The sequence below is a fragment of the Hypomesus nipponensis genome, chromosome 11 (assembly GCF_054491055.1).
Source record: "Hypomesus nipponensis isolate SF chromosome 11, ASM5449105v1, whole genome shotgun sequence".
NCBI classification, from domain to species: domain Eukaryota; kingdom Metazoa; phylum Chordata; class Actinopteri; order Osmeriformes; family Osmeridae; genus Hypomesus; species Hypomesus nipponensis.
Window position 1 is genome coordinate 5303723 of NC_140371.1, and position 21278 is coordinate 5325000.

General features: G+C 43.7%; 3 protein-coding genes across 3 annotated transcripts; all 3 read right to left on the reverse strand.

Moving 5' to 3' along the window:
- Nucleotides 1–3: 3 nt before the first annotated feature.
- Nucleotides 4–514, reverse strand: LOC146267864 (histone H2B). Its single transcript, XM_084709729.1, has one exon. The coding sequence runs from the start codon at nt 472–474 to the stop codon at nt 100–102; it is 375 nt and encodes a 124-aa protein (XP_084565855.1). The 5' UTR covers nt 475–514; the 3' UTR covers nt 4–99.
- Nucleotides 515–1204: 690 nt separating this feature from the next.
- LOC146267865 (histone H4) lies at nt 1205–1745 on the reverse strand. The gene has a single exon (XM_084709730.1). The coding sequence runs from the start codon at nt 1699–1701 to the stop codon at nt 1390–1392; it is 312 nt and encodes a 103-aa protein (XP_084565856.1). The 5' UTR covers nt 1702–1745; the 3' UTR covers nt 1205–1389.
- An 11325-nt stretch (nt 1746–13070) lies between these two features.
- Nucleotides 13071–17961, reverse strand: LOC146267866 (porphobilinogen deaminase-like). The gene is made up of 15 exons (XM_084709501.1): nt 17835–17961; nt 17449–17526; nt 16706–16756; nt 16112–16184; nt 15699–15748; nt 15536–15591; nt 15157–15234; nt 14859–14936; nt 14615–14690; nt 14399–14512; nt 14264–14302; nt 13773–13892; nt 13537–13590; nt 13349–13435; nt 13071–13258 (listed from the first exon to the last, which is right to left on the reverse strand). Exons 2-15 carry the CDS (start codon nt 17497–17499, stop codon nt 13091–13093), a joined length of 1095 nt encoding a protein of 364 aa, XP_084565627.1. The 5' UTR covers nt 17500–17526; nt 17835–17961; the 3' UTR covers nt 13071–13090.
- Between the last annotated feature and the right edge of the window lie 3317 nt (nt 17962–21278).

Here is a 21278-nt window from a genome sequence, read left to right on the forward strand (position 1 = left end):
CTATACATTCGAACAAGTGCGATGGACTTTCCTCAATTGCAAGACACAAGTGGGTGGCTCTTAAAAGAGCCTTTGTGATGAATTTGAGGTGACGCCCGTTTACTTGGAACTGGTGTACTTGGTCACTGCCTTGGTGCCCTCGGACACGGCGTGCTTGGCCAGCTCACCGGGGAGCAGAAGGCGGACGGCGGTCTGGATCTCCCTGGAGGTGATGGTTGATCGCTTGTTATAATGAGCCAGGCGAGACGATTCCCCGGCAATACGCTCGAAAATGTCGTTGACAAAGGAATTCATGATTCCCATGGCCTTGGAGGAGATACCGGTGTCTGGGTGGACCTGCTTTAGTACCTTGTACACGTAGATGGCATAGCTCTCCTTCCTGGACTTTCTGCGCTTCTTGCCGCCCTTCGCGGCGGTCTTGGAAACGGCTTTCTTGGAGCCCTTCTTGGGCGCGGACTTTGCAGGCTCAGGCATTGTCAGTGTCGTTGCTTCTCAGAAACGAATAATGTCTAGAGCAGCAGGTTACCCAGAATATAAGGTGGGAGACATGCAAATGTTAAGGCACGCCTCCTGCTTATCGTTACATACAGTTGGGAAACGACTTTTGAAAGCTATTCTGAAATCTACTGCGTATGTCTGGGATTTACCAACCCCCCTACCCTTTCAGTAATCATAAACTGACAGTCATGATTACTTAAAGGAAATATTTGAAAACATTTTTACACTTCAATGTACCTTTTACACTACAAAGAATCAAGCTCGGAAATTAAGCCAAACTCCCTGGGCAGTTTACCGCCTAGTTTAACCAGAAACACGTGGTTATTGACGTCAGAAGTTTCGTTTTGGTGCAGTCCCACGCGAGCCCCGCATGCATCCAGGGCTGAGTCAGTGTTTTCTTCAACAGTTTTAATAAAGCATTAACTGAGCAGATGCTAATATCTAAATTCACGCATAGTACAGACTGATACATCTCGGTCAAACGCTCTCGCCCTGTTCGGCAGATATAACTCATTTATAGATGCCAAAGCCCAAGTAGCCTATCAAACAGCTGAAGCCTGAATATTGAACCCCTTTACAAAACCATTGGCTCAAATGATTCGGATAAGCCATGATCACCGACATAAATTTGAACGAAACTTTTACAGTAATTGTCAGTATATTTGATGTGTTCAAATGCGCCACAAAAATGGGGACGAAACTGGACTCATCAACCCAGTAGTGTTCATTGTGTTCTGTTAACCCAAGATATACAATTCATTTCAAAGGGCTCCACTCAATTTTGACAGCCTACACCAGTCATATGGAAAGAAAGTCTCTGATGCGTATCATGTGGGTGGCTCTTAAAAGAGCCTTTGTGTTAAATTTCGGTCGATTTGTCTTCTGGATAACTTAACCGCCAAAGCCGTACAGAGTACGTCCCTGGCGCTTCAGAGCGTAGACCACGTCCATGGCGGTCACGGTCTTCCTTTTAGCATGCTCGGTGTAGGTCACGGCATCACGGATGACGTTCTCCAGGAACACCTTAAGTACACCGCGTGTCTCTTCGTAGATCAAGCCTGAAATACGCTTCACGCCACCGCGGCGAGCCAGGCGGCGGATGGCGGGCTTGGTAATGCCCTGGATGTTATCACGGAGAACCTTGCGATGACGCTTGGCGCCTCCTTTGCCGAGTCCTTTACCTCCTTTGCCTCTTCCTGACATGATGATACCGCTACGTAGTTTTCAATGTTGGTAATAGTCTTGCTTGAACAGCGCCGGGAAGCTTATGTTGAGTAAGCGGACGTGAAGGAGGCCAGTTCTTTACTTGGAGGGCGTTGCAATGGGAGGGAACTTAAGTCAAAGAGGGATAAGATAGGCTACAAGTCCACATTTATATTTTAAGTTGTATTCATTTATCAGAGATATGTAGACGTCCTTGTACATATTATTATTTATTTGACATCTGATAAGCACCTGGCTTGAGACACTTCAGACCAGATAGCTAAAACAGGCATATAATCGTAATTTGAACGATTTCTGGCGATGGAGGACGTCGATTTTTATGAAACGCTTTAAAACTTTTCTACAACTCTTCATTGTTGATGATAGTCACTTTCCCGTTCTCCCTCTGCTCCAGCTCTTCTCTCTCAGCTTCAGGCACGTCCACCAGCCGGCCGTCTTCTCTCTCCATCTTCCATGAAAACGTCACCAAGTCTGGGAACAGGTCACTGGCCTGACACAGCACGCTGATCCTCCCATTGCTTTGATGCGTAAATGCTGGGTAGATGGTCATGTCAAGTGCCTGCCCATTAATAGGACACACCTTGACCACTCCACCCACTACAGGATTTATAAATCTCTAGCACACAACTCCAACACGGATGACCAACTCACATATGATTTTATTACAAAGTTAGATCTAAAACAATAAAAATCACTTTCCAAATGACAACCACCCAACACAAGGTATAGAGTCTTTCCTTAATCAACAACGATACCAGCAACAACGATTTCCCCAAAGCGTCCAATCCACGGAGTGGCACGCAGTCCCGAGCAGCAACGCCGGCCAAAGCTACGTCCACAGGCGATGACAGCTGGCAGTCGAGAACGTTGGGCGTGGTGTCCGTCTTTCGCAGTCTCGGGAGGTGTTACGGAGAGCGTGGTAGAAGGCCCAACTTCCCTGTGGCCCTTTTCCAGCAGCGTTTAGAAGACAGGTTTTCTCGTGCCGATCCCCAGGGAAAGAATGACATACATCAGTCAGCATGCCTGGCGAACCCCCCTCACAAACAACCATTGCAGTATTATATCAGAACACAGCCAATCCAACACTCCCTATCTAAATTGGCCACAGGTGTATCCAATAAACAATTATCTAGGGTTCGTCCTGGCCTGTGACACTCCCCCCCCCTTTATCTATAGTCGTCCCGACTATACCTACTACCCAACCACCCACGCATGGTCTCTCAATCGCAGTGGGCGCTGTCTGTTCTCCCTGTTTGACCTACGAACTGGCCCCACCCCTTCCCCATCAACCAACCTTAGGGGAGCAGCGGGCTCTAGTCTGACGGGAGGCATGATAGGAAGGCAGGGTGGGTACCAAGTGTAATTCTCCCAATCCGGTTTCAGGATAGGCTCGGGCAGTTCAGTTGCAGGTGGGCAGGAGGTTGTTGGGTCTTCAACTGGTTGAGGTCTGTGGACTTTATATGGACATGGTCGTAAATGATTCCGATGAATTGTGCAAACCAGCCCTCCCCCTTCAGGCCGGATACGCAGGACTGGACATCCAGGGCGCAATGGCCCCAAGACGACATAAGGTTGAGGCTGCCATCTCGGAGCAAGTTTACCCTGGTCGCGTCGTCTGAAGTTGCGCAGGAGAACTCGCTCACCTGACAACAATGGAAGGTCCCTTGCTCGCTTATCATACCTCCGCTTGTCCCGTTCCTGTTGATGACTGGCCCTTTCCCCAACCAGACTATAGGCTCTGCGTAGTTGGTCGTGGTGATGCCTCACCCAGCCATCCAGGTCCATTCGTAGTGCAGGGACCTCTACACCTGAAATCACATCCACAGGAAGACGGGCATGCCTGCCACACATTACAAAGAATGGTGTAAGCCTAGTGCTATTATGTTCAGTATTATTATATGCCTGAAGCAGCATAGGCAACTGCTCAGGCCAGGACCTTTGCTGTTCCTGTTCTAGGGACCCAAGGAGAGAGAGATCAAGGTCTGGTTGAAACGCTCACAGGCGCCATTCCCCTGTGGCCGATATGGGGTAGTACGAATCTTTGCACAACCATAGAGCTGACAAAACTGAGCTACCAGTGCAGACTCAAATGTTGCCCCCCGATCAGACAGAATCCGCTCTGGACAACCCCAGTGTTGTACTACCGTGGACCAGATAGCTTTTACAGTAGTCTCTGCAGTCTGATCCTTGGTGGGGACAGCCCAGCCATATCTAGAAAATAGATCTGTCATGACAAGCAGGTAAGGGTAAGAGTCACCAGGCCGACCCAGACATAGGTAGTCAATGGCCAACACTTCCAACGGATAGCCAGTAGTGATCGGCACCAGGGGTGCCCTTACCTCTGGTCCCGATTTGCTCTGCACACATTGGGTGCATTCACTGATCCAGTCTCGCACATTGCTCCCCAGACGAGGCCAATAGAATCCTCGCCGCAAGGCAGCTTCGGTGCGTCCAGCACCCAGATGTCCGAGCGAAACATGATACTTCTCCCACAAACCTTTGGTAGCAGTGTTGGGCACCAGGATCTGCCAACTCCAGGCGCCTTCAACTTTATCCCAGACCTTACGACAAAGGGTCCCATTCCTGTTAGTTATACGGTCCCATTCCTTCCACCATCGTTTTTCCTCCGGATGAACACCTTGCTGAATCCCTACTTTGGGCCTCTCCCCTTGACTGACTTTCTGGGACAACGATCGAAGGTGTGGATCCAGTTGTTGAATCTGCCCCCAATTAGGCTCCATGTCGGTTAATTCTGCCGGTGGCACCCCTTCAGGCATCGTTTGGCTCAGACAAACCTGTCCCTCTGTGCTAGGGAGCCGGGAGAGAAGATCTGCATTCTGATTTGTGCGACCAGGGCGGTACTTGACTTGGAATTGAAAGTTAGCGAGTTGGGCCACCCATCGTTGCTCCACTACCCCAAGCTTTGCAGTGTGGAGGTGGACCAGGGGGTTGTTATCGGTATATACTATAAAGTCTGCCCCCCACAAGTAATCTCGAAACTTCTCTGTTACCGCCCAATAAAGGGCAAGCAGCTCGAGTTTAAAAGAACTGTAATTCTGGTCATTCTTCTCAGTAGGCGAGAGGCTCCGGCTCGCATAGGCTATAACCCTCTCCTTATCATCTTGAACTTGGGACAGGACTGCCCCTAGACCCCCCAGGCTGGCATCGGTGTAAACAACAAATGGCTTACTAAAGTCTGCGTATGCCAGGATCGGAGCACTTAACAGGGCAGTCTTTAGTTGGTCAAACGCTTGTTGACATTCCGGGGTCCAAACCACTGAACGACTCTTCTTCCCCAGGGTCGCAGTCCCAGCCAGCAAGCTATTAAGGGGGCCAGCAATCCTGGAGAAGGAGGGAATGAAACGTCGGTAGTAGCCAGCAAATCCAAGAAATGAACGCACCTGTGTAGTGGTTTCTGGTTGTGGCCAGTCACGTACTGCTGCTATTTTCCCAGGATCTGTGGACACCCCTGCTCTACTCACCACATGGCCCAAATAATTTACCTCCCTTTGAAGGAACCGGCACTTCTTGGGTTGCAATTTTAGTCCATGTTTGGCAAGTCTCTGAAACACTTTCTCAAGATGTCCAATATGGGTTTCAAAGTCAGGTGAATAAATAATGACATCTAAATAAATCAACAAGAAGTCATTTACCTTATCTCCCAAACACTTTTGCATGAGTCGCTGGAATGTGGCGGGGGCATTACAGAGTCCAAAAGGCATTTGATTGAACTCAAAAAGCCCCACCGGCGTGGTGAATGCAGTCTTTTCCCTGTCGAGAGGATTCACTTCTACCTGCCAGTAGCCGCTGGCCAGATCGAGAGTCGAGTACCAGGCGGCTTCTTTGAGGCAGGTAAGGGATTCCTCGATGCGAGGGAGTGGATATGCATCCTTGTGGGTCAAGGCATTAAGCCGGCGATAGTCCACACAGAACCTCCAGGTCCCATCCTTTTTCTTTACCAGAACTACTGGTGCAGCCCAGGGGCTGGAACTGTCCTGTATGACTCCAGACTCCAACATGCCAGCCAGCAGTCCTCTGAGCTCTACATAAAGGCTAGGTGGAATTGGTCTATATCGTTCTCGACTTGGAGGGGCAGTGCCCGTAGGAATATGGTGCAAAACAGCGGCACTCTTACCAAAATCCTCCTCATGAGCAGAGAATACACATGACCAGTGGGTGAGTAGAGTTTCTAACCTTAGCTGTTGTTCTGACTCCAGACCCTCTACTGGAGGAAGGTCCACCAGGGGGTGTCCATCTGGCTGTAACTGGATTGTCTGTACATCCACCTCTACCTCCCCTTGGGGCGTGGCATGTAGAACAAGATCTTTCTCTCCACAAATCTGAGTAGGCTCCAAGAAGGTTACTGTGGCGAGTGGACGACGCCTAGGAAGGTCAAGGGGATAAGGATTTAGGTTTAGCAGTCGTAGGGGCAACTTTCCCCCTTGGACCCTCACAACAGAGCGAGCAACCTGCCAAGCCGTTCCCTTTCCTGGATCCTCCACCAGGGCATAGTAGTCTCGGGAGGGGCCACAGCCGACAACTCGAGCCCATAGTAATTTCTCACAGCTAACTGGGACTCTGTTTGGATCACTCTTGGTCAGGCGTGCGGTGCCGGGTTCCTGTTCTGGGTCATCGTTCTGCATCACTTTCCTGCACACAGCAAAAGCCTTCTGCCACTCCTTCCCAGCAGCTGCCCCCACCATTACGCTAAACGCTGAGGTGCTCTGGGTGACACCTTGGAACAGTTCCTTCCAACAATGGGTAATAACGTTCATTCCCAAAATTCCCTGGTCTGACCCTAGACAATCATCCTTGACTATAACTACCCCCTTCCCTGGGACTTTTACCCATCCCACTGAAAAGTCAATAAGAGCGTAGCCCACATAGGGAATGCCTAACCCATTAGCAGCCTTTAGTGTTAACCAGCTGAGTTCTGCAGTATCCTGCATAGGTAGGTGTCCCAGCCATTTTTTGAAGAAACTAAGGCTAAACATTGTTACTTGTGACCCTGTGTCTAATAAGCAGGGCAGCTTTATCCCACTAACCTCAACTTCCACCAGAGGGCAGTTCCCTACAACAACAGACTTCTCAGGGCATACCTCTGTCCTGGCGCCTGCATCCCCGACCACCTGCCCTACAGTGGTCGGGGGCTCCTGTTTAAAGGGGCATGCTCCTCTTGCTGGGTTGGGCAGAAACGTTGAACATGACCAGGCCGTCCACACTTCAAACAGATCGGTCTGCCTTGTCGATCCCACTGAAAAGCAGGCCGTCTGCTACTGGAAAGGGGGACGTATTGACCGCCGGTCACATATCCCCTCGGTTCCTCTCTGGATTGTTGGGGGGCGGTAGCCTGTTGTCGAAGTTCTCTTATAAGGGTTTCGGCCATAGAATCCAATTGTTCCTTCATTTCTTGTCTGATTTCGGTACGTATTCTCTCTTTCCACTGGTCCAGGTCTGCTGTGGTAAGGGGGACTAGGACAGTGTCCATAAGAGGCGCAGTCGTGCGACAGACCTGGTAGTTGCCTCCTTCCATCTCTTTAGCCAGTGACTCTGCTTCGGTCATTACCTGGTCAAATGTCATTCCTGGTTGCCGTCGCACATACTTTTGCAGCTCCTGTTTCAGGGCACCTTCTTTAAGACCCTTTATGAACTGGTCCCGCAGTGTAGATTCTTCCTTAGCGGAACCATCTGGCTCTGCTTGAAGCCATCGGCCAAAAGATTCCCGTGTACGTAGGAGGAAATCTCCCAGTGACTCCTCACTTCCCTGGTTACAATCGAAAAACCTTGAACGGAGAGTTGGCGGCGGAGTAAGGCTTCCAAACCAGTCCTGTAATGCAGTCCATAAACAAAGGTGAATTTCTCTGAGCCTGATTAAATAACATGGTTTCTCTCTTTGCACGACCATCCAATGCACCCATAATGAAATCAATTTGTTGCCGTTCGGTCAGTCCTTGTGCCCGCAGGATAGCCTCCATTTGTGCCCGCCACTCCCCAAACCTAACTCCACTACTCTCAGCCGTGAATTTAGGGACCCAAGGAGAACACATAAACCAGGGCATAGCTACTGCTGCTAGCTGAGGTGGTGGCCCTGCCCCAGAGGCGCTGGAGCCCTCCCCTGAGGTTGACATGGTTAACCGTGTAGGAGAAGTGTGCTTAAGAGAATTATCCTGCCGACTACGCCAAAAATGTCAAGTGCCTGCCCATTAATAGGACACACCTTGACCACTCCACCCACTACAGGATTTATAAATCTCTAGCACACAACTCCAACACGGATGACCAACTCACATATGATTTTATTACAAAGTTAGATCTAAAACAATAAAAATCACTTTCCAAATGACAACCACCCAACACAAGGTATAGAGTCTTTCCTTAATCAACAACGATACCAGCAACAACGATTTCCCCAAAGCGTCCAATCCACGGAGTGGCACGCAGTCCCGAGCAGCAACGCCGGCCAAAGCTACGTCCACAGGCGATGACAGCTGGCAGTCGAGAACGTTGGGCGTGGTGTCCGTCTTTCGTGTTACGGAGAGCGTGGTAGAAGGCCCAACTTCCCTGTGGCCCTTTTCCAGCAGCGTTTAGAAGACAGGTTTTCTCGTGCCGATCCCCAGGGAAAGAATGACATACATCAGTCAGCATGCCTGGCGAACCCCCCTCACAAACAACCATTGCAGTATTATATCAGAACACAGCCAATCCAACACTCCCTATCTAAATTGGCCACAGGTGTATCCAATAAACAATTATCTAGGGTTCGTCCTGGCCTGTGACAGTCACTTTCGGTATTTTGACTTCATTGTCTTATATATATATATATTTTTTTTTTTATCAATTGTGTGGGCGTAAACAATTTAATTACATGGAAATACTTGATGACATTTCATTTAAAGGACAACGTCATTTCTTGTTTATACTACAATACGTAGCCGCCTATACACACTCGAAAAGTCTAGACAATTTACAATGACATCCAGCTAAATCTTGAATTAACATTCAGCTATGGTATTCCAAATATTTATCTAGACGCCAGTCACTTAAGTTATGATAATGTCATAGTGAATACATACATAAAATTGTTGTTTAATCGTGTATACTACAACCATAATTCACTCAATGGCTTTATAGCTGTGATTGAAACTATTTTAGTACAAAACAACTTGCATTAAAACCGAAATGAGATCTTACTTATCCCAATGAGTCTTGTACCTGGGCCAAATACCATCACCTTCTTCTCCACAGTGACATGATGTCAAAAAGTTTGTATGGCAAAGCTTGGTTGTACCTGCTTTTTACCGGCCAGTTTTTACTTGGAGGGCGTTGCAATGGGAGGGAACTTATGATAATGTCATAGTGAATACATACATTTCTAAAACTGGTTGTTCCCATCCTTGATTGTGATTGCCTATATCGCATTCCATGACGTTGTAAAAATCCAGCATAACCTCACAGGTTGTCCTCATAACATTCGTTAACATTCCATATTACTGCTGATCGAATATTTCAAATTGAAAAACACGGCAAAGGTGTCCATCTGGCTGTTGCGTGGCAATGATGTATGTAGGAACTATACTTTGTAGTAGCGGAAGAATTACGGTTTATCATTAAACTGTTTTGTTTCTAATTGTTTTTATTGATGAAACCATATCAAATATTTGTAGTAACAGTTTTAGAAAAGCAATAAGCCCCGCGAGTCCGTGGTTTACGCTGATTTTAGAACAGGTAACGACTCCCCTTACCTGTTCTAAAATCAGCGTAAACCACGGCCTCTTGGGGCTTATTGCTTAAGTAACTGTTGTTTAATCATGTATACTACAACCATAATTCACTCAATGGCTTTAAAGCTGTGATTGAAACTATTTTAGTACAAAACAACTTGCATTAAAACCGAAATGAGATCTTACTTATCCCAATGAGTCTTGTACCTGGGCCAAATACCATCAGCTTCTTCTCCACAGTGACATGATGTCAAAAAGTTTGTATGGCAAAGCTTGGTTGTACCTGCTTACGTGGACAACAGGGTCCAAGGATGAAGGGCTGAATGAAGAAAGAAGGCTGGGTGGGGACCAATCAAGGTCTGCCTGAAATGAGCACAATAGACAGTAATGCTAAAGCTACAAATTAGGCTGATTCACAGTCAGGAGGCAGGCAGATCCAAGGTATGGATCCTGTGCCTGTACAAGGAGCCAGTAGGAAATACAATCCTATACCTATTTTGGTTTTTCCCAGTTCCTATGAAGCCCTGATGCTATTACATTAATTACATTACATGTATTCCTTTAGCAGACATTTTTATCCAAAGCAAATTACAAGAAGAGCTTTACAAAACGTGCATAGGTCAATGATCATAAACAACGAGATAGCCCCAAAAACATTTCGGGTGGCCAAAACACGAAGCATACATTGTGAAAAGCAAATTAGTACCAATGGGTAGAACCAGAAGAGCATGTAGTTAAACAAATTACAATTAAACAACATGATCCCCGAAAGGGCTAGTGTCCCTGGAGGAAAGTAAGCAATAATAATAATACTATTCCTAGCAAATAAGTAATAAAACAATAATACAATTCCTAGCAAGTTCAAGTGAATCAGTTACAACTAACCAACAAAGGCAGCAGTCCCTCAATAAGTGTCATTGTGTTCCTGGAGGAAATAAACTAACATCTGATCCAAAAGTCTTTCTTAAATACCGCTGTACTCCCGGAACAAGTGTGTCTTTAGCCTTTTCTTGAAGGTGGAGATCTCTGATGGAGGTGGGGAGAGATTCCACCATTGGGGGGCCAGACATAGCCTGGTCCTAATCAGACCCTCGTACATTTCATTTGTACAGAGGGTCTGGGATCGCCCCATTGACAAGCGTTAACTTCCTTGAAGGCGGGTCCTCTGTTGAAGTTTAAAACTATTGGATCTGTCCAGAGCCACTCTGATCTGCCATAACCAATCGCAAGCGTTCGCCTTAGCCAACTCCTTCACCACTACTGTAACGGAGCTACACATATTCTCACATATGAGAAACTTCTCACATGTGTTGAAATCAGTATTTCACCACCCCTGTCTGTAATAACAGTGAACAAGGTAAATGACAAAGTGAGAATAGATAACCAATTCTGTATGAACTTGACCTTCACATTAGTCAAAACTCACGCAGAACTCCGCTATCAGGGCCATACTCAATCCAGGTGAATTTCAGTAGGCCTGTATGTTTATTGTCTGCACCTTCCACAGTCAATTCTTTGGTTTTGTAACATACATGGCGAATAAACCGCATTCTGATTCTGATTTCTAAGATCAATTGGGACACTTAAGATTTGAACAAGTTTTCCGGAGTGTACTACTGCACTCATGCCAGTGGGAAATCCGAAAACACGTTGTGGCTATTTCAATAACACTTCGAAATCAATATGATCTGGGAATATGGAATGAAAGATTTAAATTTGATTAGAAACGTTCACAACGCAGAATTCTTGAACCAAATATATACTGTTCATGATATTCAGTGATTTGTTACATTTGTCGTTTGTATTCTGGCCAAACTTATGATGCATAAAGGCTGTCCCAAGTGCTCCTGGATCAAAACTCAATCAGTAGTGGTACATTCTAGAAATCCATTCATTTATATTCACACATCATGGGAACACCTGGTTATACAAATGTATGCTTTAATGAAATTGAGTTGAATTTGCCCATATGCAGAGTAAACATTGGTGACTGCTTGCACAGTGCTTTAAAGTAATAAACAATAAACAATGCACCATCCAAGTTAAACACTGCCCCAGTCATAGAGAGCTGAAATGAGGGGAAACCATTAGGCCAAAGACACATCTCCAATCCCATTTTAATAAACGGGTCTGTCAGACTGGTAAGACGCCAGTCAAGTTCCTTACCATTAAATCCTTAACTTCCGTGTGAACAGCAACTGGTACGCTGCAACCTCCCTCCTGAGGGCACAAAATAGACGGATCAAGAATGATCCCTGGCAGGCAGGACTGAGACAACCATGTAGCCATATGTCAATGTGGCAATCTCCCACCGACTATTCACAAACGCTAGTCTTCCCTCCACGTTGGTCATGTCAATAAGGATCTTTTTATAGGCTGTGAGATATCCTTTGCTCATGTTGACAACTGCAGTTCAGTCAAGACACGTATTAGATTTCAGCATTAATTGATAACCACATACATGGAATTAAGTTTGACTTTGACAGAGTGGACGTATCTAGGGGAAGTACAACATGTGACCCTGACTGTCACTTATTCTGAAGGGTAGGCCTGGGATTAAATTGGGTAGGCCTGTGCCTACCCAGGCCTACCGGTGGCTACGCCCCTGGTGTATGCGTGTGCACATACTTGGTGAGATGTTGGTAATAAAGTGTGAAAAAGTCCAAGCATATATATTGCTATACAGCTGGGTGGACAGAGAGATGTGGGTGAGGGTGGGTGGGGGTTTGGGTGGGTGGGTGGGTGGGTGGGTGGAGGATGTCAGTGAAAGACAGGGTGGGATGGGTGTGTGTGTGTGCAATCATAGTATTTGCTACATGCTAAAATTGAATTCAAGTCAATGCCATTCAGTGGCATGAAACATGATTTAAATGATTTTACACAATATTAATACACTATTATTGTAGGTTTTTATTCTTAGTATTTATGTGTTGTTGACCTTTTAGTTATTTATGTTGATTCGTCAACTTTTGCTATTTATGTCCCTGCTTAAACCACCCAGAATTACTACCTGGTCAAATTTGACCCAAAACACCACAGATGTAACTTTTTTTATTCATAAGTATTTAAAAAAAAGAAAACTGATCAAATTGTGTTTGATTGTATTCAGTACACCACCGTGGAGGCTTTAATGAAGCCTTGTTTCGATCAGAAAAAAAGTGTGTTTTTCATGCATTTAAACTTCAAAATTGATACAATTTGACCCGGAAACAATAGGAAGGGTAAGCACAATGGGCCCCTCAGCTGGGAAATCCGACAACATGTTCTGGCTATTTCAATAACGCTTCAAAATGAATATGGAATGAAAGATTTTAATTGTATTAAAACAAACGTTTACAACGGAGAATCATTACATCAAATATACCGTTTGTGATATTCACTAAATTTGTTACATTTTGGTATTCTGGCTAAATTTAGGACGCATAAAGGCTGTCCCAAGTGATGCGGGATCAAAACGGATAACATTGCTCAGTAATGGTAAAAAGTAGGCATCCATTCATTTAAATTCCCACATCCCCATGAGTTACACAAATATGGTCATGCAAATTTATGCTTTGATCAAATCAGCCCTAAAATGTAATCTGCCCATATGCAGAGTAAACATTGGTGACTGCTTGCATAGTGCTTTGAAGTCATAAACAATTGCTTCAAGGGGCAACATTGAGCAGCCGATTAGTAGTCGGGATGTTCATGGCTCCTTTACTGAGCAGGCGAGTAGCCAGGTCTACTCCCAGCTTCTCTGCTGCATCCTGGGAAGACTGTGGCATGTTTCGGGCTGTTATCCCAACATGCTGGGTGTCCGCTGGCTTTTTAATCTGAAATAGAGAGGTGTCATGTAAAGACCCATGTATCATACCACCACAGGAATACAGTGTTTTGGGCAGTCAGTTAGAGAGGCCTCTGACCTGGTTCCCAGGGTCCACACTGGTCTGCATATCCTCCTTCAAGCTTTCTGCGCCATCAAAGCTAAACACTGCCCCAGTCATAGAGAGCTGAAATGGGGGAAAACCATTAGGCCAAAGACACATCGTCTCCATTCCCATTTTGCTTAACGTGTCTGTCAGACTGGTAGCATGACAGTCAAGTTTCTTACCATTAAATCCTTTATTTCTGTGTGAACAGCAACTGGTACGCTGCAACTTTTCTCCTGAGGGCACAAAATAGACGGATCAAGAATGATCCATGGCAGGCAGGACTGAGGCGACCAGAATAGTTAACCTCTGTAGCAATTCTGTAAACGCCTGGATTTCACAGTCCTTTTCAACTGTTGCAGCTGCCAGCTGGGGGTCACCTGGCTATGGGTATACCCAAATAGAAATGTTAACTTGCCAGGTGTTTGAGGAAGGCACGCTCTGCAATGCAGCGGAGCACTGTATCTGGGTGGTGCAGGGTGGAAACCATCTTCAGGATGTCACTATCCTGCGCTCGCACCTTTACTGCCAGGGCCCCCTGGGTGACATACAACAACAGAGCTTCATCAGTGGATTATCATCATGAGGTTCAAATGGAGCAGGAAAATATGCATTGTTAGATTGTCAAATATTTTTTGGGATTAAAATAGGTTTCAGATTTCTATCTTTTCAGATTGATGTTCCACATGCACATGCATGGCTGCGTGCTTACACACAATCATGCCACATTCAGTAACGGTTGTAACTGTTGCCAAACCAGGTGTTTACTTTTGACGTGCCAGTAGTGGAACAACACTGATGTTTACATATGTAGATATGTATGTAGGTGATAAAAAAAATATTGCACTTAAGTCTTCCTAAAAACACACCCCAAACTTGAATTTGGTCATTTCAACAAGATGTACCCACCTGGCCAACAGCATACAAACAGTCATCAGGTCCCAGAATCTGAAGAGAAAGATAACGGTCACACCTTTCCTTTGTAGGGGCAGCAATATAACTTATGATGAGCATGTAATATGCACCCTGCTGGCTAGACTGTACCTGACTGACTCGTCCCTCCCGGCCCGTCCTCTTCAGGCCTGCTACTGCTTGGATGATGGCAGCGTAGTCTTCCTTCTCATCCAGATTCTTCAGATGAATGTCGAGTTCACCTTGCTATAAAAGTTGTGAAACAATATCAACATATGTATACATTTTGTGGCTTACAGTTTTTACACATTGAAAAACACAGTAGTTATGTGTTAGAAAAAAGCGTACAATTTGCTTAAACTTCAGGTGGGGAAACCTCTTCTTCAATTGGGCAGCCCGGCGCACAGAGCTTGTCCCAATCACACTGTCAAAAGAGACAACATAATCAAAGTGGTTTGGTCTCTACTCTTCTCTATGTCACACACTGAATATATAATGCCTTGAAAAACTTTGTGGCCAAGGAGGTGGTGTGCCCAAAACAGTATATTGCAGGACAGCCGTTCCTTTAATCTCCTCGCACTCGCATTCCTACCTCTCACTTGGCAAGGTCTCCAGAGTGAGTCCAGCATTCTTTGGATGAAGCACCACTGCATCAAGGGGGTTTTCACGTCTGGGGAAACACAGAACAACATGTCAAAGAGGGTTCTGACCACAGAATGACTTAACTTCACAACGCATGGTGTTTCATAAAACAACATGACCACTACAATTAGTATTTGGACAGTCATTCATAGGCGGAATGTTACACATTTCACCGGAACTACTGCTTAGTTTTGCAGCCTTGGCAGCAGTGTTTTAAACATTGTGGACGATGTAAGGTGTACACTCACTCAAGCACAGCTCCAATAGTAGACCCTGGCGGCAGAGTAGTTGGAAGATCTTTCATAGAGTGCACTACAAGGTCTACCCTGAAGGAGAGACAGCCCAAACATGATTAGATTACTGTGAAAAATGTCTGTGAACTAACCCTTGATTTGTACATTAGCCTCTGTGGCGTAACCATGTCATACACTTGTCAAAATCCGCCAAGAACAAATCCAAGACCATAATGTAATTCATTGTTTTGTCAATAGGGGTTATTTAACAGACTTGTAACAGGCCAAGATGTTCAAAGAAGGGAGTGAGATTTGCTCTTTCATGTCCTGTGAAGCACAGTGTCTTCTTGAGGATTAACATGTCAAATATAGTGATACTGTATATAGAACATACTCATTCTTCTCCAAAGCATCATCCAGTTCTTTAGTAAAAAGAACTTTCACTTCAATCTGAAACCACCAAAGCACAATAATTAGATCATCTTGTAATCAGTCAAGCCTGTCTACTGAAATATATCAAGTCAAGTCTCAAAATGCTTTTCTTAACTTCAGCTAACCTTTGATAAAGCAGGGTCCTGGATTATGTCACCAATTGTGGATAGGGCAACTGCAGAGAAAATAACCAAGTTAGCAACAAATAGTGCAAACGCAGCTGTGAGCTCATCAGTTCCATTCGCCAAGAAGAGGCACCGTGAACGTTTTTGAAATGAACACATTTAGATATGAAATGTCAAAATAATATGAATACAATAATATATATTTGTTTTTATTATAATCATTTTGGGGGGGCTATTGAAACTTTAGGGGGGGCTCCAGCCCCCATGTTCCTATCTGTTCCTATTTCTTAGGGGATTGAAAGGCAGATGGAGAGAGGACAGAAACGCAGAGAGAGACAGAAAGCAGCCAAGAGAGAGGGATGGGAGTAAGTGTGTGATAGTGTTCTTGTGTATGCATCTAAACCTTTTCTCACCTATTTCCAGATGGACATCTGGATACAGAGTCTTGAGTTTTTCAGCCACATAGTTTGTCTGGATGCGGGCCAGCTGTAATATAAACATTTCAGACCCCAATTAGTTGTTGTCAGATTGTTGCTGCCTCATATCCTATGAGTGTATAGGGTTAGACCTTTTTCTAAATGTATCTTTATCTTTCCAACAGATACATATATACCTAAAATAAAATAAAATAAATGCCATTATTTCCCAAACCAATATTAGTGGTATTGTATTACAAAGATCCAAACTTGTATAAACAAATGGATGGTGTGCATTGTACTGTCTGAATGAATGAATGAATGAATGAATGAATGAATGAATGCGAATCGATCAATGAATCAGCATGGAGTGAATGAGGTTATAATTAAAATAGGTCAGTAAGTAAATCAAGATAAGAAATGACATTTAGTCATTTCGCAGACGCTGTTATCCAGAGCGACGTACAGTATGTACCGGGGCATTCCCCCTGAGGCAAGTAGGGTGGCCGGGCATTGAACCAGCAACCTTTTGGTTAAAGGCCCGATACCTTACCTGCTCAGCCATCTGACCCCAATAAAATCTGGTATTACCTGGCTCTGCCTGGTCCCAATTCTGATGACTCGGCTCACTTCAATTCCATCCTGTTAAGAGAATAAAAGTAATTTTACTAATAAACTTCTCCAGTTTGTCCTTTTTTAAGCCACTGATTAACTCCACACTGAAGCAAACACTTTCAACTCACTCAAATCCACTTATAGGGTTTTTCCTCCATGATACAGAAACTGAATGATGGATCAATGTGCTGGGAAATAAGCAAATCTACAATGATAGCTCACTGGGGTGTATGTGGAGGTAACTACAGCAAGAGGAAGCCCCTACTCTGAGTCGCTCTTCTGTGTAAGTGTGTGTGTGTGTGTGTGTGTGTGTGTGTGTGTGTGTGTGTGTGTGTGTGTGTCAGCAAGAGAGAGAAGGGGGGCTGAGAAAGAGCAGTCTAATTCTTTTTTTTAATATTAAATCAAGAAATACATAAAATTGATATATGATTTTAAACATTAGTCTATATTTTCTAGTGCCATTAGATGTATCATTCATACTTTCACTGTTAATGCCCACTGGGAAGGTTAGAACCCCTTGCTGTAAAATTGTTGTTGTTGTTGAAAGACCACATTTATCTAATAGCATTGCAAGGCAAGACAATATTTAAAAAAAAATCTTACTTGCAAATGTGTCTTTCTTTGGAGAGCTAAAATCTTTTTATTGGAGAACTAAAGGTGATGATTGTCATTTTAAACTGGGTCTTGCAGGGTTAGTGCAGCCTATGGAGGTGACTCACCTTGTGTGTCTGTCCCCCCTTCTTCACCACGTTCCTGTTCACGCTGTCCATGTCGCTGTCCTTTTTTCTCGATTCAAACTGTTTGTTTGACAGTAGCCAGTTGGGGTTATTCAGCACATTTCTGATACTTGCATATTCAGTTTACAAAGAATTATTGGTGTTCAATATTTTATTTGACTCCTTTGAGAGAACCTCAACTGTGGTAAACCGGAAGATTTTACATAGGATTTGTTTGATGGACACACCCAGTAATCAAATTGGACCCACAAGCAATAAGTTCCTAAAACCCTTTAGAGTACAATGGGAAGTTAAAAATGCAGTCCCGCCCACAAAAAATAAGAAAATTACATCTCTGCAAAAAGTGCTGACCCTAATATTTGACATACCCTCTTGGTTGTTCACTTCAAGACGAACGGATGTCCGTTTGCGTTCAAGTTCCTCCCAAGACTGAGAATGATTTGACTCTGACCGTTGTACGATGGCCGCATCAATATATACGCTTCTTAATCCAGCCCACATTCCTCATCAGTGTATCCACTTAATCAAGTTAATGCAAGTCCTGTCGCTTTGGGCGACAGGCGCCGAAGGTGGCAAGAAGAGGGGGCCGCAGTTTGACTGATGTTGCGCAAAAAGAATGTACAGTACAAACGTGCGTTCGTATGAAATTGGTGTGACACTGCTAATGCGTGGGAGTTGTCAGCCCTGTAAATGTGAACATGAAATCTACTTTTGCGCAAAAAAAAATTCCAGAGAAACTTCTCATCTGTGTTGAAATCAGTATTCCACCAAACACCTGTTTAATAACAGTGAACAAGGTAAATGACAAAGTGAGGAGAATAGTGTTTTCCACAGTGGGAGAATGATAGCCTAACTATACTGCTAATCAATACTGTTATACCAATCACTACCTCAAGTATATACAATGTGTAATGCGTTATACTAAAACATGTATGCAATTGTGATCAATTGATTTATTAAAGAACAGATGGGATCATGCAGCAGGAAGTTTCTGTGTAAGTATGATTGTGCTGAAATGTATCTGTGTACTAAGATTTTGCTGAATTGTATCTGTGAATAAGATCATGCTAAAATGTAACTATGGTGTGTGAGCAAGAATGCAGAGGTCAAGCAAACTGACTTGGGAGGCAAGATAATGACGCTCAGGGACTGGTGTTACCCTCCTATTGCGTTCAAAAATTGTTTACACCTTTGGTGTTCGCGGGTCAGATTTGACCCGTTTTTGAATACATTGACAAGCACTGAGTTAAAGCAAAAAATATAATCCAATTAAATGTTTTATCTGCCAAGTAACACATTATCCATCCATATCCATAGTTACATATATATTACTTAGATTTTTACGTACCTTAGATTATATTGAATTTAAATTGTGCACATTTTATGTACAAAAAAGGCACCATTTATATATTTTATTTTGTTATGATATACATAACAGGAACATTATTATTTATAAGACCATGAGAAGAGGGTAACGATAATGTCATTCCAAAAACAGTGGCCTCATTGTTTGATTTGTACAACCCAGGAAGGTTCAGCAGGTAAGCATTGAAAGGGCATGTAGCAATGTGTCAATGGCTATGTGGCAATCTCCCTCCAACTACAAACAAGTCTTGTCTTCCCTCCATTTTGGTCATGTCAATAAGGATCTTTCTATAGGCTGTGTGATATTGCTCATGTTGACAACTGCTGTTCAGTTGAGACACAAATTACATTTCAGCATTAATTGATGAGTATGCGGCCATATCGGACGTGGGCCAATAGGTGAGGTGCCATGCCTGAACACGGCTTCACTCATATGCTGCTTCAGAATGGGATGAGGGTAAGACATCAAAGACAGTCTTATCAAAATGATGTTACCACTCCCCAATTGAAAAAACCTTTGTCACGTATATGACAATGAAAGGGTTCCCAAAATAATAACAGCAAAAAAGTATGCAATATGACAGATGAAATTGTATTTTCATGTTTGTGTGTGCACATGCTGCGGTGAGATGTAATAAAGTGTGAGAAATTGTGTTTTAAAAAACTGTAATGCAAGTCCTTGCTTTGGGCGATATATAGGCGCCTAAGGCGGCAAGAAAAGGGATCGGCAATTTCCGGCGAAACCACCAAATGTGTTAGGACCGGCACCAACATATTGTGAAACTGTCAAGTATTCAGTAGGACACACGTGTGTTTGTATGAAATTCGTGTGGCCCTGTGAATGTAAACGTGTAATCCAGTTTTGCGCAGAAAGAATTTACAGATAAACTTCTTATTTGTGTTGAAATCAATATTTCACCACACCTGTTTGCAAAAACAGTGAACAAGGTAGATCACAAAGTGAGAATAGATAACAAATGATGTATGAACTTGATCTTCACATTCGTCAAAACTCACGCAGAACTCCGCTATCAGGGCCATACTCAATGCAGGTGAATTTCCGTAGGCCTGTATGTTTATTCTCTGCACCTTCCTTCCACAGTCAATTCTGTGTTTGTGTAACACATGGCGAATAACCTGCGTTCTGATTCTGATTTCTAAGATCAATTGGGACAATTAAGATTTGAACAAGTTTTCCGGAATGCACTAATGCACTCATGCCAGTGGGAAATCCGAAAACATTTTGTGGCTATTTCAATAACACTTCAAAATGACAAAATCATTATGATCTGGGAATATGGAATGAAAGATTCCTATTTTATTGAAAACGTTTACAACGAAGAATTCTTAAATCAAATATAGGCTATACTGTTCATGATATTCAGTGATTTGTTACTTGTTTGTATTCTGGCTAAACTCTAGTCATGACAAGGACCATTTAGCCAGTACTTTCTCCTGATCTCAAACATCTATTAACCCTGACACATAGACACAATGTACTCTTATTAATAGCAAGCTTACATGAGAACATACTAACTAGTATCCAATGACTAGTTCTCTTGATTAGTGAATAATGTAAGCACACAGGAAATCTAAATTTCTTCCACACCTATTGGCCCACATCCGATATGGCCGCATGGATACCCATCAATTAATGCTGACATCTAATTTGTGTCTCAACTGAACAGCAGTTGTCAACATGAGGAAAGGATATCTCACAGCCTATAGAAAGATCCTTATTGACATGACCAAAATGGAGGGAAGACTTGTTTGTAGTTGGAGGGAGATTGCCACATAGCCATTGACACATTGCTAGATGCCCTTTCAATGCTTACCTGGTGTACCTTCCTGGGTTGTACAAATCAAACAATGAGGCCACTGTTTTTGGAATGACATTATCGTTACCCTCTTCTCATGGTCTTATAAATAATATTCCTGTTCTGGATATCATAACAAAATAAAATATATAAATGGTGCCTTTTTTGTACATAAAATGTGCACAATTTAAATTCAATATATTCTAAGGTACTTTAAAAAAATCTAAGTAATATATATGTAACTATGGATATGGATGGATAATGTGTTACTTGGCAGATAAAACATTTAATTGGATTATATTTTTTGCTTTAACTCAGTGCTTGTCAATGTATTCAAAAACGGGTCAAATCTGACCCGCGAACACCAAAGGTGTAAACAATTTTTGAACGCAATAGGAGGGTAACACCAGTTCCTGAGCGTCATTATCTTGCCTCCCAAGTCAGTTTGCTTGACCTCTGCATTCTTGCTCACACACCATAGTTACATTTTAGCATGATCTTATTCACAGATACAATTCAGCAAAATCTTAGTACACAGATACATTTCAGCACAATCATACTTACACAGAAACTTCCTCAATTGATCACAATTGCATACATGTTTTAGTATAACGCATTACACATTGTATA